Source organism: Thermobia domestica, chromosome 1 (genome assembly GCF_964235325.1).
Source record: "Thermobia domestica chromosome 1, izTheDome1.hap1.1, whole genome shotgun sequence".
Taxonomy (NCBI): domain Eukaryota; kingdom Metazoa; phylum Arthropoda; class Insecta; order Zygentoma; family Lepismatidae; genus Thermobia; species Thermobia domestica.
Genome location: NC_137454.1, coordinates 213,363,135 through 213,382,587, shown reverse-complemented (window position 1 = coordinate 213,382,587; position 19,453 = coordinate 213,363,135). Strand labels below are relative to the sequence as shown.

At 35.0% G+C, this 19,453-nt stretch overlaps 2 protein-coding genes across 2 annotated transcripts in view; both read left to right on the top strand.

Annotated features, from left to right (window-relative positions):
• Positions 1 to 202, top strand: part of LOC145678627 (ionotropic receptor coreceptor Ir8a-like) — a 100,485-nt gene extending 100,283 nt beyond the window's left edge. The window contains exon 7 of the mRNA XM_081748987.1: positions 89 to 202. Coding sequence (XP_081605113.1) covers positions 89 to 202 — 114 coding nt within the window. The remainder of the gene's footprint in view (positions 1 to 88) is intronic.
• LOC145693573 (ionotropic receptor coreceptor Ir8a-like) overlaps positions 1 to 19,453 on the top strand; it is a 94,028-nt gene that overhangs the window by 935 nt on the left and 73,640 nt on the right. Inside the window, exon 2 of the mRNA XM_081769674.1 lies at positions 17,389 to 17,539. Coding sequence (XP_081625800.1) covers positions 17,459 to 17,539 — 81 coding nt within the window. The 5' untranslated portion in view covers positions 17,389 to 17,458. The remainder of the gene's footprint in view (positions 1 to 17,388; positions 17,540 to 19,453) is intronic.

Sequence of the window (19,453 nt, the reverse complement as noted above, 5' to 3'; positions counted from 1 at the left end):
TTTCTTTTCAATTTTTGAGTGACAAATAGCACTGGCCGACGTCAGTTTAGTTACAGAAAGGAAAACCTCTGATTCTGACTAATTTCAGGATGCTGAATTCGAAATTGATAGCCGTTTTACTACATTAGGTCGTATTTTGGCGTTATGCATTATTGCCAATTTTGCCATTTTGAAGGGACGGCTTCAGTTGTCATCGAAGTAACCGGTCTGACAATGCTATTTGAGTAAGAAATAAATTAGATTTCACTCGGCGACAGATAGGATCCCTTGTTGTTGGCATATATATATATATATATATAAACCAATGAATACCGGGAGGACGGGAATGATTGAATGCTTGACACTTGTGTTCCTCCCCCTCCTTTGTTTGTTTTTAGACTACTGAAACCGGTTTAAAAAATAGGGTCTATGTGGCAACAATGAGCGGCACGATGACACGGGCAAAAAAAGCGCCGACCGCGCCGTTATTGCGTGGCTCAGTCTTGCTTTTATGCATTGCAGTAAGTAAACTCTCAAGTGTATAAGTATTTTATCGAGAGAATTGACTTGGAATTTTTACATCAGTAACTTCAGTTTTATTTTACCGTATTTTAGAACTGTTTGCCTGTGTTTTCAGTATCTTTTAGTGATTTTATGGAATAAGTGGTTGTGCTGTTGCTCTAAGTTTCGCTTTCGTGTGCAAAATGTCAAGTTCTTCCCGCAGAGGATGTAAAAACTCACCGGACAGATTTTGTTATATCTGTGGCGTATTTATGGTTAAGTCGCAGATTAGATCGATAAATGATGACGTTAAGAAAGCATATTATTTTTATTTTGGCTGCAAAATCGGTGATCACGATAAAAGCTGAGCCCCTCATGTGTGTTGTTTGATGTGTTATGCAACTCTGACTGCCTGGCTTGAAGGAACCAAACGAATTATGCCTTTTGCTGTTCCGATGATATGGAGAGAACCTGGGAATCATTATGATGATTGCTATTTCTGTATGATGAATACAGCAGGAAGTAACAAGAAGAAACAACGTGCCATCGAATACCCAAACTTGCAATCCGCGATCAGACCAGTGCCCCACAGAGAAAATTTACCTGTACCTACTGCTCCGAAAGATTGGGAAACTATCGATATTACAGCGCCAACAGGAAAAGATGAGACACCAACTCAATATCTGTAGACGAAGATCCGAAAGAGTTCCTTACACGTAAAAGATGAGCCTCACGTCATCCTACAACATGAGTTGAATGATTTAGTGAGAGAGTTACAACTTTCGAAAGAGAAAGCTCAACTTTTGGGTGCTAGACTCAAAAAGTGAAATTTACTGGCTCCTGGAACTACTTACACTCACTACAGGAAAAGGAACGAGCCCTTTTCAAATTACTACAGAATGGAAGGTTCCCTTTGCGTATGAACGGATATCAATGGTCTGATGAATGAATTAGAAATTCAACATGATCCATCCGATTGGTGTATTTTCATAGATTCGTCTAAGTACAGTCTGAAAGCAGTTTTACTTCATAATGGAAACAAGCTGCCGTCTATTCCTGTGGCACACTCTGTTTCGATGAAAGAGACTTACGAGAATCTCGCACTCATTTTAAATCGTATTAACTACAAAGAATATGGTTGGCAAACTTGCGGAGATTTGAAAGTTATTGCAATATGACTTGGTCTGCAAGGTGGATTTACAAAGTACTGTTGTTTTTTGTGTCTTTGGGACTCAAGAGCCACAGGAAAACATTTTTCACAAAAAGTGTGGCCCCCAAAGAGACATTTAAGTCCGGTACCAACAGTGTCAAGTATGAGCCTCTGATCAATCCATCCAAGGTGCTGCTTCCACCTCTTCATATTAAGTTGGGCCTCATGACGAATTTCATAAAAGCTATGGACAAAGAAGCTGAAGGATTTAAGTATCTTAAACAGTGTTTTCCAAAACTAATTGATGCTAAATTAAAAGGAGTTTTCACAGGACCTGATATTCACAAACTTATCCATGTCGAATTGTTTGAACAGAGTTTAAACGACAAAAAGTTAAATGCCTGGGGAGCTTTTGTTCAAGTTGTAAAAGGTTTTTGGGCAAAACTAAAGCTCAAAATTACGAGGCTCTGGTTCACCAACTTCTGGTCGCATATGAAGCTCTGGGATGTCGCATGTCTTTGAAAATCCACTTTCTGCACTCCCATCTCAACTTCCTTCCACAAAATCTTGCAGATGTAAGCGACGAAATGGGAGAACGGTTTCACCAGGATATAAGAACGATGGAAACTCGATATCAAGGACGTTGGGACCCTGCAATGATGGGGGACTATTGTTGGTCGGTGAAGAGAGAGGAAACAACATTTCATAAAAGAAAAAAGTAAAGCAGATGGTGTTGTTTGCAGCTCTAAACACTAGACTTTATAAATACTCTGTGTATGTAAATACTAACAGGCCTACACTAACAGAATGGGTATAGTTTTTTAGTGCTAATACACGAACAGAATAAATAGTTTTTTAACTGGTTTAATTCAATAAATTAATTTTAAGAATTTTTAAAACTGTCATTCTTGACCAACTGTCGAAATTAAGTTGATTCCCTTTCTGCACGCAAAGAGCTCATTGGCCGGTACACTTCATGATAGCTCATTTTCAATATTATGGTAAATCTGGCAACTATGCGTTACACAAAAATGCGAGCTAAAGTAGTAAAATGGATATCATATTCATATTCAGGGACCTAAAATTAGTCAGAATCAGTGAGTTTTGTTTCTGTAACTTTTCAAAAGTTTAAAAACGTCAGCCTGTGTAATTTAAGCTATTATTTATATATTTTTGGAAGTTCATAGTAAACTCATGATGTATCTATCATACAACGGTAACTACGAAAGTTTTGAGATGTGAAATAACTTACATACTTAAAATCAATTTAACACTTACATTTTCTCAAAGTATTCACCATTACACTGTACACAATTTTGCATCCTCGAAAACTAATTTTGGAAGAAGTGTTGCCAGTCTTTTTCTTCAAGTGTTGAAAGTTCATTCTCGTAAGCCATTACAGCTTCTTCAGGGCTGCAAAATCTCTTCCCACGCATGCGATCTTTGATCCTGGGGAACAGAAAAAAATCACACGGGGCCAGGTCAAGGCTATACGGCGGATGAGTCATAAGTTTGACCTCCGTAGATTCTAAAATCGGAATTGTGATGTTGGCCGTGTGTGCGGATGTCATGATGAAGCAGGATCCCACGCAATCCAGTTCTTGGACGCCGTTCCCGAAGCTTCTGGAACACTTTTGATAGGCAAACAGTGGTGTACTACTGAGCAGTAACAGTTCTTTGTTCTTCAAATGGAACAGTTGCAACATGGCCAGATTTGGAGAAGAAAGTTGCGACCATCTTCTTCCCCACACTTCGCGGTCGCTTCACTTTTGTGGGTGGATTTTCGACTGGAAAGATCCAAACTGTAGACTGGCGTTTATTTTCAGGGTCAAATTGATAGATCCAAGTCTCATCACCAGTAACAATGTCAGAGACGCGTCGAGAATTGCCTCCATCAAATCTTGCAATCATTTCTTCACACCATTCTACACGCATACGCTTCTGCTATTCAGTCAAAGTGTGAGGCACCCAACGAGATGAAACCTTCCTGAGCCGAAGATGATCATGAAGATTTTTTGTTACCGCTGGCGATCCAATGTTCACTGTAGATTCAATGTCCTTGAAAGTTGTTCAAGGGTTTTCTCGAATTATTTGTTCCACAGCGGCAATGTTTTCATCTAACACAGCTGTTGCCGGACGTCCAGCCGATGTCCGGCCTCTTCTGAATTCACCAAATCACCGAAAAATTGTAGCACGGGAAGGAGCAAGGTCCCCAAATGCTCCCTGCAAACGGTCAAGGCTTTGTGTCTCGTTCAAACCACTTTTGAAATCGTAAAGGATCACTGCCCAAAAATATTCCCTTTCGAGCTCCATTCTAGACAGCCGAATACTGCTCACATCAACAAACAAGTGAAGGCGATACGGCTACGCCGATAAGCAAGGCGAGTTGAAACTTGCTTCGCTTCTTCGCTCTGGATACCACTACCGAACGCAATTGTTGGAATTCAAAAACTGTGCCGCAACAATGCGTATCTCAAAACTTTCGTAGTGACCCTCGTAGTATAGGTTCTGTCTGTTTACCTTCTAGATTCGCCACTGATCAGAGACTTGAAAAGACAAGGAAAATTGGGACAGGGTTTCGACAAAACACATAAAAAGAAAGAAAGAAAAATGTAGAACGTTGACATAAAGCGTGGCAATATGTAGCCAATTGAATGAAAGCTCACTTTGTTAATTAATCACACAGATTATTAACCAGAAAAGGCGAGGAAACTGCAGCTTAAGATTTACTTCACGTTAATGATATAGCCTGTTTCTTTTTCCGAATCTCTAGTAATAAGATCACTTCAGCCTTCACTCGATATTGGTGAACACAGAATATTGATTTCTTTAATGAAATACCGTTTCCTTATCTAGTTTACGGCCTCTTATCTTCCTAAGCTAGATACTCTTCTCAACTTTGTTTTACCCATTGTTTGTCACAGACTTTCTGAGTTATATAGGGGTCACTGTAGCTCAGTGGTAGAGCATTTCCTTCTAGTGTGATAGGTCCTTGGTTCGATTCCAGGTCGTCTGAATTTGTGATAAATAACATCATATCTATGACTTTTCTCGTTTCCCCCCACATATTTATTCCACCATTTCTCACAACCATTCACTTTCATTAATCAACCGTATCATTTAGCCTAAAGGACACGTAAAACTGGAAGATTTCTGAGTAAAGAATAGCAAGTAATGAAATTATCATGGAAACACTGAATATAGCATCACACAGTACTTAACGCAAGAAAAACATATTTTTCTTTTATTCAAAAAATAATAAAATGATAAATTTTATACTATCATACTCAGCATACTACACTTAATTTCCGAGTACCCATTCACACTACAAGTAATTCTATGTTCCAAAACAATAGACGTCAATGTTCATGTACATACTTCATACTGATTTCACAAACTTTCATCTGCCATAGATGTTTATAACCCTGAAAGGATTTTCCAATTCACATTCTGTAAAATTAATATTTCTTTGCATTAATTTTAAATTGCAAATTGTAGCTGCATCACTGAGTATGCATTTGCTATTAGTATCATGTGTGTGTGTGTAATTGTTAGGAACATGAGTGTCACTGTTAGTACTATATATATCACTGTTAGGGTGGTGTGTGCCACTGTTACAATCATGTGTTTCACTGTTAGGATCATGTGTTTCACTGTTAGATCATATATCATTGTTAGTACTATGAGTGTCACTGATAGTACTATGTATGTCGTTGTTAGCATCATGCGTCACTGTTAGGATCATGTGTTTCACTGTTAAATCATGTGTGCCACTGTTCGTACTACGTCTGTCACTCGTAGGATCATGTGTCACTGTTAGGACCATGTGTTTTACTGTTAGGATTATGCGTTTCACTGCTAGTTTTATGTGTATCATTGTTAGTACTATAAGTGTCACTCTTAGCATCATTAGTGTCACTGTTAGGATCATGTGTTTCACTGTTATATCATGTATGTGACAGTTAATTATATGTATCACTGTTAGGGTCGTGTGTGTCACTGTGATTATCATGTGTATCACTGTTAGATTATGCATGTGATTCTTAGTACTATATATGTTATTATTATTACCATGTGTATCACTGTTAGGATAATATGTATCAGTGTTAGATCATATATGTGACTTATTACTATATGTGACTTATTACTCTATGTGCCACTGTTAGGATCATGTGTATCACTGTTAGATCATGTATCTGATTCTTAATACTATATATGTCACTGTCATGTGTATCACTGTTATGATCATGTGTATCACTGTTAGATCATGAATGTGACTCTTACAAGGTACATTTACGAAGTGTCCCCTCGGGATTCGTCTAAAATTGATTTAAATGCAAAGTTCTCCGCGGCCCAAAGTGTATTGTAGTAATTTTAGCGGTCCATACGGGTAATTTGCATATTTATGGGCATTCATATGTCCGGAATTCATACTCTACTATAACGCTTGGTCACAAAATTGCTTTTAGTTTCTTTAGATGTAACTGAACATGAATGTGGGCATATGCAAAACAAATTGGATGGAGTACTGCTTCTCTGACACGTATTATCCACACCAGCCGCCACCTTGGATCCGCCATATTGGATTCAACTTTCGTTTTTTCAAATGGGAATAGGTGCACGTGATACATCAAATTCATACAAAATTTTCTCGGAAATTCATTGTGTAGTGAGTTTTACGATAGCTTGCACCATTTGCAAGGTATTGCATGTTAAATGTGAAGCACTTCACAAATTCAACCAATAAGAAGTTGTGCAGGGCCCCGTTTGTATATGTGATCTTTTACGTGATCTTTATGTGATCTTTATATCAGTATATATAGAGGGTGATTCAGGAGGAATGTCACATAATTTGTGAGGTGATTCTACATGTAAAAATAAACCGAAAAAGACCTATGAACATGTGCCCGATTTTCGATCGTTACGGAACTGGAGCGGGTTGAAAATTACGCACATCCATGAATGATTATGAAGAGAAATGTGAATATTATCGAAATGCTGTGTAAGTGCTGTGGTGGACAGAATAATTGTGGGACAGGTGACTTATCCATCCTACAAGAGGTGTTCAAAAAGCCTTCCACCCATTTTAATGTACTTGTCAACGCTTTGGAGGGTGTGTTGTGTTGCACATCGAACATCACCTCGCGGGCTTTAAAGCGGGCAACAGCGTCGGTGATACGAGCGACAAGTTCTTCACGTGTATCCCCTTCGTAGCGTACACATTCCACTTTAACGAGCCCCATAAACAGAAGAGGGTCGGTTGATCTGGGAGGCCAGTTAGTGGGTCCACCAAGGCAAATACACCGTATACATATTAGAGGTCTGCACGGGCTCGGGCCGGACTCGGGCCCACAAAGCATATATTACTTCGGACCGGGCTCGGGCCGTAAATTTTTAAATATACAACCATATTTCTCGGGCTTTTTCAGGCCTAACTTTATAAATGTACTATGCAACGATATTTATCGAACGTTTGGACCGTTCTTTCTGAAGAAGTTTTAAAGCACAACTGCAAAATTAAACTTCCAATTGCTGTAAATAAAAATACAATTTTGCATAAATTATAAAGTTTCCGTAATTCGGGCTTATTTCAAGCTCATTTGATTATCACACAAGCTCGGGTCTAAATGCTAAAACATATTTCGGACTCGGGTCGGGCCTCACATTATAAATTCACGGGCCAGGTCGGGTCCGGCTAAAAATTCTGGTCCGTGCAGACCTCTAATATATATGTGGCATGCTGGTATTCACGAACATAATGGACTTGCTCAATTAAACATTTAAGCACGACACACACGGCCTCACGACTGCTCACTCATCCAACCCACGATTGTACGCTGGGTACTCTTGCAACTCTTGTCTCAGTACGACGTCACAGTGCTGCCATCTGTTGGAGAACATCTATATCTCTTGTAGGATGGATCAGTCATCTGTCCCACCATTATTCTGTCCACCACAGCGCCTACACAGCATTTCGGTAATAATATTCACACTTGTCTTCATAATCATTCATGGATATGTGTAGTCTTCAACCCGCTCCAGTTCCATAACGATCGAAAAACGGACATATGTTAATGGGACACTTTCGGCTTATTTTCAAATGTAGAATCACCTGGCAAACTATGTGACATTCCTCCTTCATCATCCTGATACATGTGTGTGTGCTGTAATTGACCTTCTTCCAAAATGTCTCTCTTATTCCATTCTTCATGTTTCAAGTTATCAGAAAATAAACAAGCGAAACACAAAAAAAGAACAACGGTGCCAGCTTTAATTTCTTGGGTGGGGGCGAGCGGAGGAGCAAATTAATGCTGGGGGCAGCAATCTTTATATACCAAACATAACAATGTTATATTATTTGACCTACATTACAATACAATATTCTGGAGGGGCGTGGATAATAACCAGTGGTGTCCGTCTCTATCATCGTCGCTGGAGGAAAAATAATTGAATTTTTACCTTTTTTTAAAAAAAAATGCAGCTATAATTTTACTGCAAGTTATCTGATGTCCTATGAGGTCAAGCGTATCGAGACCAACATATGCAGTACGACATAAATACATAGAAAACAATTAGAATATGTATATATGCCCATTGGGGTTCACGTGAAATGTTCATGTATGGTATCACATATCAACACGTGAGTTTGATTGATTAGAACGGAACTAAAGCAAACACTCATAGAAAGGTGGCGGTTGCTAATCAATATAGTACACCTTAACACGCACTTCATCTACACACACTACACAGGTTACTGTATACCTATGTATATGTATAGACTATAAGTCGTAAGGTCAAAATATTTTTTCTTTATCACAAGTTTGAAGAAGAAGGTTTGTAATATACATATATTACATTATTTACATATATAATGCTATTATGGTTTCTACATATGTATACGAAAGTTACTGAGTTAGAAAGAATCCTCCTAATGTAATTTTATTCGATCAATATCAATGATACATAGTTTATGGGAAATATATATCGGGTGTTCTAAAAATGACGGCTACGGACCACAGAACAAAATAAAGCGAAAAATATATATAATTGTATAACTTTCTGGTTTTCATCTGGAGACGCAAATTGCACTGTGGCAACGTGGAAGATAACTAGATCTGCATGAAAGTTAAAGTCGATAGCCGTTGACATTAACATCATTTATTAGCGTAACAAGCGATGTAACTCCTTGATAAATTCATAAAGCAATAATAATGGTTCCAAGTTAATCTATAATGTTTATACATAGTGAAATTTTGATTCATCATAGAGATTGAAGGAGGCCTCGAAGTCTATACCATTACATAGAATTTTCGCTTTATTTTGGCCTGAAGAATAGCGCTCTGTTGTTCGTGGGCGCCATTTTTAGAACACCCGATATACGGGATTTAGAAACGAATATTATACATAATTGCGATTTTGGTCTGCTTCAAAGTTGTTGCTAAAGAAATAAGATGATTTAATTTCCCACTTTAAAACTAGACTTTCAAATTTATAGGGATCCAATATTGAAACTGGTTGTATACCATGTCTATCATTTTTGTTTCAATAGAACGATGAGATCGGAGATAGAACTTATCTTAGAGATGCTGAATCCATATTAGAAAACCCTTTCTTGCTCTCTCTTACACTTTTTGCTCTATTAAAATCAATTTTGAAACAGGAAATAGTAGTAAACTTCTATCAATTTCGGTTTTAATAGGGAGATGGAATATATATGAGAGAGCCCAAAACAATAGAAATTTCCTGACAAAAAGCATGGATTTTATGTTTTTTTAAAATTCAACTTTGTTTCAAATATAACTTTATCCGCCACTCCTTTATCTATCCTATGACGCCATTTCTTTGACTGTTCCTTGGTTTTGGGATCATAAATATAAAGCCAGGTTCCAGCGTCTGTCACTAGTCTACCCAAAATGTCATTTGTCTTTTCAAAATGAGCCAAGGTGGCTTTGGATGTTTCGACATGTTCTTTCTTTTGATCTATACTCAAAAAAGTTTCGCCACTCATTTCGTTGAAAACTTGCGCATGTTTAGGACTGTGATAATAATAAAACCATCTCGTTCCCTGGAGATGCCCAGTATGTGGGCAATCTTTTTCACGGATATTTGACGGTCTTTAAGAATCAGCGTATGGACAACATCGCATGTTGTGCTGGTCTGTTGATGTTGACGGGCGTCCGCTGCGAGGCTTATCTTCCACCATTGACAGATGTTGTATATACAATTAGGATTCAATTGATTTTAACACAGTTATATATTAATATTTGAGACTTTTATATACCAACAATTTTATTTGTCTACTTCAATTTAAGGGGAACAAAGCGTGGAACTTATCAACCCCCTCGTAATAGTTTAGGTTTACTAAATATTTGGTTCTTTATTTATAGTTAATTGTAGTGGTGATACGAAAACCCATCATTGGCATAACGTGGTAACATAAATATCCGCTTTTGTCTCTGTTGCAGTTGAAGTTATTGGGCGTAGTCGAGCTTTCAAAAATGAAATTCCAAAATTTCTTCTCTCTTATACACAGTTAGTAAATTGAGAGGTGGTCTTTTAACAGAACATTGATCAGTGGGATTAGAATAACAATTTATGTTGGGCAGCAGGCCTTTGCAGATCAACATTTTTCTACATCATGCTGGCCACAGCACGTTGGAGCTACACTGGCCAGTTTCAACCTATATTGATACACGATTATGAACTTTGTACTAGATATTGCACGCGAAAACAGTATTCAGTTAAGATGTTTATATCTTAAAACTAAATAATAAGAAAGAAAGCAAACTTTTAGTAAGCTGATAAGTGATGAGCAAATGCAAGACCAAGACCAAGACCCAGGTGGTCTTGGTCTTGGTCTTGCATTGGAACCCTTGGTCTTGGTCTTTGTCTTAGTGTTGCACACCCAGTCTTGGTCTTGGTCGTGGTCTTGCTTACAAGAGTCTTGGAAGTCTTGCTTTTAAGAAATCTTATGCTTTTCATAGGTAAATTTTACTCTGGATATAAGGGATAATAAACTCTACAACGCACTAATAGTAACGAAAATACAATGTATGTTTCTACATGTAATATAGTTTACCTTCGGGACAGAAACATGGACATTACGCAAAAGCGATTTAAAAAATTGAAGGCTTTCGAAACGTGGGCATAGAGAAAAAACGAGAGAATTACCTGGGTTGAACGGAAAACGAATGAGATGTTAGAAATAGTATCACTAGGGGATAAAATAAATATTTTAGGTGTAATTAGGAGAAGGAAGGGGAAGTGGTTGAAACATTGGCTGAGGAGGAACTGTATTATGAGGGAAGTGCTAGAGGGTAATGATGGAAGGAAAGAGAGGGAGGGGACGATGGGGACCAGTTGAAGGAAGGTATTAAAACAGAAAATTTCTGCGTCAAGACGAAGTAAGTAGCAGAGGACCACTGTATATCGAACTTCTTAGTTGCAGCAAACGACCTGGCATTAATGGCAGAATAGCTATGACATGATGACGATATGGATAGCAATATTGGCCAAAAAAGAGAGAGACAAATTAAAATAATAATGATATAATCAAACCTCTTAATATTTTAGAATAATTTGAATGAAAACTGAAAACGACTCAACTCTCTATGTCTTTTGTGTAAACTCAATTTATATAAATACTTTAAACCTATATTAGAAATACAAAATAACGGCATCAAACTCCAAGTTATTAATAATTCTATAAAATCTCTCTCACTTGTGAATATGACTTATTTATTGTTGTATAATATTATATCACTTAATCTTCGCCTAAGGAGTCTAAAAGTTATATTGATAAACAATTATTCAACGTATAAGTATCCGCCTATGTTGCTTGCAGTCACTTGCAGTCACATGCACTAAGTTTTTGTTAATGTCATGAAAATGTTATTTGAAAAAAAAAAATCCAACGGATGCTTGAGTCTCGGAGCGAAGGCCATACTCATGTAGTCGGCACCTATGGTGTACGGAATCACCGATGTTCAATACTACATTTCTCTTTAGTTTTGGAAGAACAACACCATTAATATGTTTAAAATGAAATGAAATATCCAGTTTTACGTCCCTCAATTTTGCATCGAGGCTAAGGGAGACGGTGATAATGAGAAATGAATGAAATGATGGAATGAAGAAAGTACTAGGAAACAAGAAAACCCCGATAAAACCCACGCATACGGTGTTTGCCCACGAAAAAAGCCCACATGGCGCAAGCTGGGATCGACCAGCTGCACCACATGTGAACGTTCTACCACTGAGCCGGTACTTGTGCAAGATTCTTCTTGGTTTTGGTCTTGCTCTTGCACTCCTTGGTCTTGGTCTTGCATCGGGATTCCTGGTCTTGGTCTTGGTCTTGCATGCAAGACTCTTGCACAAACTGCAAGACCAAGACTGTTGAGCTCATCACTAATAGCTGATGTTGAATAATACGTTTAAGAATTCCACAGTATGTAACGTCCTGGGCGAGATAACAGCATCCATAAATGTAACGTATATTAGAAACCACCATTTAAAATGTAATGATTAATTTATATTATACATATAATTTACGTTACATTCCAGCCCACAGTCCGTGTAAGTTTTAAAAATGTCAAAATGATCCAATCACATTAAATCAGGCACGACAAATTATATCACTATTACCTTTATTCTCCAAAACTTCATTAATTATACTTTTCTTTTTCGGTTGTCCTAGCAACGTCTTAAACAAGCAACTATCTGCTGTTATGATAACTATAAATGCAGATTACACCTATAAAACCAACATATACTTTAACTATTGAGATTAAATCTTATTTCTTTCTATTTAGAATCAACAACATATATCTTTTCTTCTTCTTCTTCTACACGACAGATTGTGTACTTTTATGCTCCGTTGCCCAAAACCAAGATATAAAAATAGAAGAAATTACAAAATAGATATACAATATCGTTGTATAAATGGCTCCTGACGAGGACTTCTTAAATTGGTTACAATTTAAAAAAGAATCATGTACCGTTACATAATTTTACATATAAGGTTACATTACTTTTCGAATAGTCCTCGTATAAATATAAATTACAATACATATATATATATATATATATATATATATATATATATATATATATATATATATATATATATATATATATATATATATATATATATATATTGATTTCATTTTATCTCATTCTTACATTCATTTAAAATTAATTCCATTTTAATTGTATAAAATTATCGACGAAGAGGACTAATTAAAAAATATGATCAATTTATTAATTATTTAGGTCCTAAAATAGATCCTTTAAATCAATATTATGGGAGCTCATTGACGAATCGACTCAGTATATGCTGACATACTATATAACTTATTTCCTCCATTTGGGCATAATTAACATAGCTTTGATAAACAATATTTGTATCGATGCATAGATGTAAATAGCATAGAATTCAGAAGAAGTACGAATTACAAAGAAATTATAACAATATTCAAAGTGAAATAAAACAAAACTTGATCAATATCATTATCAGGAACAATACAAAATAAAGGAATTATTATATTAAGAATCAGCAAAGTTTATGTGGGTTAGAATACCGTATAACATGTTTTATTTATTCAAGCATATCTATCATAACTTTTAGTAAACGATATTCGTATTCATACCACAACGTGCTGAAATCTAGTATCCATCATTTTTACTATTTGTATAGAATTCAAACAAAGTACGAATGACTAATGAAATTATAATTGTATTCAAAGTGAAAATAAACAAAAACCAATTCAATATGTTTTGTCGGACACCACAACATTAGCTTAAGTTATATTGCCAAAGAGTTCGGTTAGGTTGCATTGAATGACACAATCATGAATACAGTACAGCGTGTCCTTTACTTCAATAGTGCTTTGGTTTTTATTTCGAGAATTTCTGCCATCTAGGTAACTATTTCGAAATCCAATTCGATGGAAATTAAATCTATTATTTGACTGATTCCTAAATATTGTACGATTAATATTTCTGTTGCTTCTGAAATTAGGTTCGGCTACATTACCGGTACAATTAATAATGTACTGCTCAGTGTTCGTGTCCGATAAATATTCCTCATCAATCCAACGGAATGAATTTTGCGAAGATCCTGGGCGATGTTGTCCAGAAGGAGCTTCTTGATTATTTTTTCTCATCGTTATCCCGGTCTTCCTCCAACTGAATGTCTAACGCTGCTTCAATTGATGATTCAGTCGAACTAAACGGCAATCCTGTTTGTTCCATTTTCTGACGAAGAGCCATTTTAATTCTTGATGGATTCAATCCTGGTATTTAAGATCAACAACAGCGGGCTCAGTGTTCATCAGGCCTTGCATCTCCTCATCCGTTACTTCTCCAAGTTGATGACTGGAAACAGGAGTCTCTACTGGGTTTTCTACAGTATGTTCTCAACATGCTACATGACTTGGAGGCTCAATATGTATACGTTCTCTTATCGCCTGCTTCGTAAATTCTTCGCCTTTCACCAAAGCAACAAAATCACAATTGGGAAACCATCGTGCATGCTCTTGCCACTGTTTTTCTCCCTTCTCCCAATGCCTAAGTCCTTCGTCACAATGGAAGCGTCTAACATTACCACTTACCAACATGGTAAAACCCAAACTGGGCTATTTCTTCTGGAGTTTCTACCACTTCCATAGAACTTTGTACAATTGAGGGGGTGAGCGCAACAGTGGTCTAACCCACATTTTTAAAAATGGAGAAAAATGAAGTTAAATTTAAACATGTTTTTTACAATATATATATATATATATATATATATATATATATATATATATATATATATATATATATATATGTGTGTGTGTGTGTGTGTGTGTGTGTGTACAACGTATGACATATTCAACCACTTGTGGTTGCATTTGATATATTGTACAAAAAGCACATGTGTTTACAGTGGCGTATTTACGATTTTGTTTCGGAGGGCTTTGCTAACTTTCGGGGGGGCTTTGTCTGAAAATGTGAAAATTCAGCAAGATATTTCATATACTTTACTATAGTAAGTAAGATTTCGGGGGGTTTAAGCCCTGAAACCCCCCTAAATACGCCACTGTGTGTTTAACTTGATTTTTCTCCATTTTTAACAAATATGGGTTAGACCACAGTTGCGCTCACCCCCTCAATTATAAATTTGGTGTTGATTTGCTGTGTTATCTGATCTAATTTATTATCCATTCGCTGAATCATAACCTGTGTAATTTGTTCAAATCTAGTATCTCTTTGTTGAAATCGAGTATCCATTTGCTGAAATTTTTGTTCAAATTTAGTGTCTATTTGTTGTGTTAGTTGATGTGTTATGGATTGAGTGTTTTTATGGGACATCTGCTCTAGCTGTGTATCCGTTCTTTGGTGTTGCTGCGATATTTGCTGACCAAGCTGTCTCATAAGATCAGCCACGTTCGTTGATGAATTCGTACCTGCTAGCTCTACATCACCACCTTCTTCATGCATATTTTCATTACCAGAAACACTCATTTTTATGTTTCTATAAATTCTTTTCCCACTTCTGAGTGAGTCCGGTTGATCACTATGCTGAGACTGCTTTACTATACTTCAAACTAATCTCAAGGTCCTGGTCGGTAAACCACCATCTATAATGTAACGTCCTGGGTGAGATAACACTATCTATAAATGTAACGTATAATGGGAACCACCATTTAAAATGTAATGATTAATTTATATTATACATATATTTTAAGTTACATTCCAGCCCACAGTCCGTGTAAGTTTTAAAAATGTCAAAATGATCCAATCACATTAAATCAGGCACAACAAATTATATCACTATTACCTTTATTCTCCAAAACTTCATTAATTATACTTTTATTTTTCGGTTGTCCTAGCAACGTTTTAAACAAGCAATTAAATTATCTGCTGTTATGATAACTATAAATGCAGATTATACTTATAAAACCAAGGATGTTATAAATAGAGGATCTGCCCATATGTATCTTCATCCTATTAAATCGATGAAGCTAAAAAACAATCGAGGATCGGCACGTCTGAGTGGCTACTCTCGTTTATGCCATCGTCTGATTGGCTACTTTCGTTTCCTCCATGATTGTTGGCTAAAACATTGCGATCCTATTGGGCGGAGTGGACAGAGTAGGGGTGGCAAAACTGTGACGTATGGCTTCAAGATTTTGTTGTAAGGGCAGACCCTCTATTTTATAAGATCCTTGTATAAAACAAACATATACTTTAACTATTGAGGTTAAAGCTTATTTCTTTCTATTTGGAATCAACAACATATATATTCTTTTCTTCTCCTTCTTCTGCACAACAGATTGTATACTTTTATGCACCGTTGCCCAAAACCAAGATATAAAAATAGAAGAAATTACAAAATAAATATTAATTGTAAGTATTATTAGCGTTTAAGGAAAAAGATGCCCAAAGACGAGACAGAAAACAATCCATAGACTAATTATAGATTGAGCTGAACAAAACGATATATAAAGAACTGTAATCGATTTCATTTAGGGGGTAAACTGGAATTTCTTTTCCGCTGTCCAATTTCCTGCAAACCGCTATCTACACCCATGTGGGAATGTCATCTTCCACCTGTGGACAAACTAGCTCCTTGTAGAACTTTTGTTACACATTTGGCAAATACACTCATTTCAGAAAGTCTGCTGAAGTAATACATATATTATGGTTATATTTGAAATGATGCACATGACATTTTTACATTTTTAAAATTTTCTTTTTTTAAAAAAGGAACACACTTTTCCTTCAATTGCAGAGGAAGGCCCTACTGGAAGATTGATTTAGTATTCATTTGGTAGTACCTAATCATTGAGGAAAATTTGGAGAGCACAACATAATACAAGTATTATGTCTCAGTACAAAATGGACTGAAATATTTGTTTTTAAAATACTTAGAAACCATAGTTCTATTTGGAAAAATTTCATAGAGTCAACAAAGCATGACTTTATTTCCCGTTTTAAAAAATAATCTGAATTCACTACAATATATTGATACAAAATTGTGTATTTTACATATTAAATCAAGGTCTACTATTATGCAAAGTTTGATGTAGATCGGATGAGCTTACTTGAAGACTTTACGATATATATATATATATATATATATATATATATATATATATATATATATATATATATATATATATATATATATACTCGAGAGTTTTTCCGAAAATTTCAAGCCTGACACTAAAATATCGCACCACTAGGAATAAACCATTCATAACACATCGTGCCATCTATGAACGAAATTATGTATCAGTTTCAACTGTCGAGCTCTATTAGTTCGTTGGAAGCAGTCATTTGAATAATTGATCTCGCCTACTGCATGATAGTGCTCCAGCACACTACGGTCGTTGTTGCCACAACAGCAGGAAAACACTGTGGCTCCGAGGAGATTCACCCCTACAACCCTTCAAATTTTACGGTAGTCGGACAAGGCAATGTGTGGAATTATGTGTGCTATATGCGAAGCTGTCGTATATAGACCACAATCTTTATCTGCAGTGCCAGCATAATTATATTGGACAAGTACGTGACAGGAAAATAAGTTAAAAGCTAACGCAATTTCTACTTCTTAGATCTACTTCTTACTTTATAAACTAAATAGTCTAGATTTTATTTGTGTCCCTCGTATGTATCCTAAATGTGTAACAGTAAACATATGCTATTGTAAGAATATTTTAATACCACAAAGTTCCGAAATATAGTAATATAGTCTTTTTATGTTTATTTTTCAGATAATTCCAGAATTTATAAGAAATTCAGTTCAGTTTATGGCTGACATTATAAGAGATTACAGTGGAAGCCATGGCTCCTAAAGAGGTCGACTGTAGTGCTATAAGCAAAGTTGGCACTAGCAGCAAACAATTCTATGATTCTATTGTGCCGGTAAGATTATGTCTATGTATATTAGTGTCGTTTAGACATTTTAAAATTTTTATATCGTGATTTGCAATATTGAAAGGCGTTGTTGTAGAAATGCTAATTAAATACCATAATTGCATTTTAAGTGCGAGAGTTGGGCAACCTTTCTGATACCTAAGATTAGGTCTATGCTTTTGGGTATAAATGCTTAATAAAAAGAGAAGATTCGTACTGATGAATGATGCTTCATAATAAAAAGAAAATTCATAATCATGCTTAATAATTAAAAATGAGAGAAGATTTGTAATGATAACAGAAAATGCTTAATAATAAGAGCTTTGTAATGATAACACAAATACAAAATAAAAAGAGAAGATTTATAATGATAACAGGAATTAATTGATAATAAGAGGAGATGCTTGTCGATAAAAAATGCTTAATAATAGCAGAAAGTTTTCAGTAATAAGAGAACTTGCTAAATAATAAAAGAAGATTTGTAATGATAACAGAAGATTTTCAATAATAAGAGATGATTTGCAATGATAACAGAAGAAGCTTAATAACAAGAGAAGATTTATAATGATAACAGAAGATGCTTAATAATAAGAAAAGATTTGTAATAATAACGGGTGCTCAATAGTAAGAGATTTGTAATGATAACAGAGGATGCTTAATAACAAGAGAAGATTTATAATGATAACAGAAGATGCTTAATAATAAGAAAAGATTTGTAATAATAACGGGTGCTTAATAATATGAGATTTGTAATGTTAACAGAAGATGCTTAATAATAAGAGAAGATTTGTAATAATAAGAGATTCTTAATAATAAGAGATTTGTAATGATAACAAAAGATGTTTAATAATAAGAGATTTGTAATGATAACAGAAGATGCTTAATAATAAGAGAATATTGTAATGATAACAGGAGATGTTTAATATTAAGAAAAAATTGTAGTGATAAGAAAAGATGTTTAATAATATGAGAAGATTTGTAATAACAGAAAATGCTTAACAATAGGAGAATGTTTGTAATGATAACATGTGCTTAATTATAAGAAAAGATTTGTAATGATAAGAGAAGGTGCTTAATTATAAAAGAAGATTTGTAATGATAAGAAAATATTTTTAATAATAAGAGAAGATTTGTAATGATAACAGAAGACATTTGATAATACGAGAGAATTTGTAATAATAACAGAAAATGCTTAATAATAAGAGATTTCTAATTATGACAGATGTTTAATAATAAGAGAAGATTTGTAATAATAACAGAAGATGCTTAATAATAAGAGAAAATTTCTAGTGATAACATATGCTTAATAACAAGAGAAAATGTGTAGTGATAAGAGAAATTGCTTAATAATAAGAGAAGATTTGTAATAACAGAAGTTGCTTACTAATAGGAGAATATTTATAATGATAACAGAAGATGCTTAATCATAATAGAAGATTTGTAATTACTAAGAGAAGATGCTTAATAATAACAGGAGATCTGTAATAATAACATATGCTTACTAATAAGAGAAAATGTGCGGTGATAAGAGAAATTGCTTAATAATAACAGAAGATTTGTAATGATAACATATATTTAATAATAAGAGAAAATGTTTAGTGATAAGAGAAGTTGCTTAGTAATAGGAGAAGATTTATAATAATAGAAGATGCTTAATAATAAGAGATTTTTAATAATAACATATCTTTAATAATAAGAGAAGGTGCTTAATTATAAGAGAAAATGAGTAGTGATAAAAGAAGTGGCTTAAAATGATAACAGAAGACGCTTAATAATAAAAGAAGATTTGTAATAATAACACAAGATGCTTAATAATAAAAGATTTGTAATGATAAGAGATTTTTAATAATAAGAGAAAATTTGTAATGATAACAGAAGATGTTTAATAATAAGAAAAGATTTGTAATAATAACAGAAGACGTT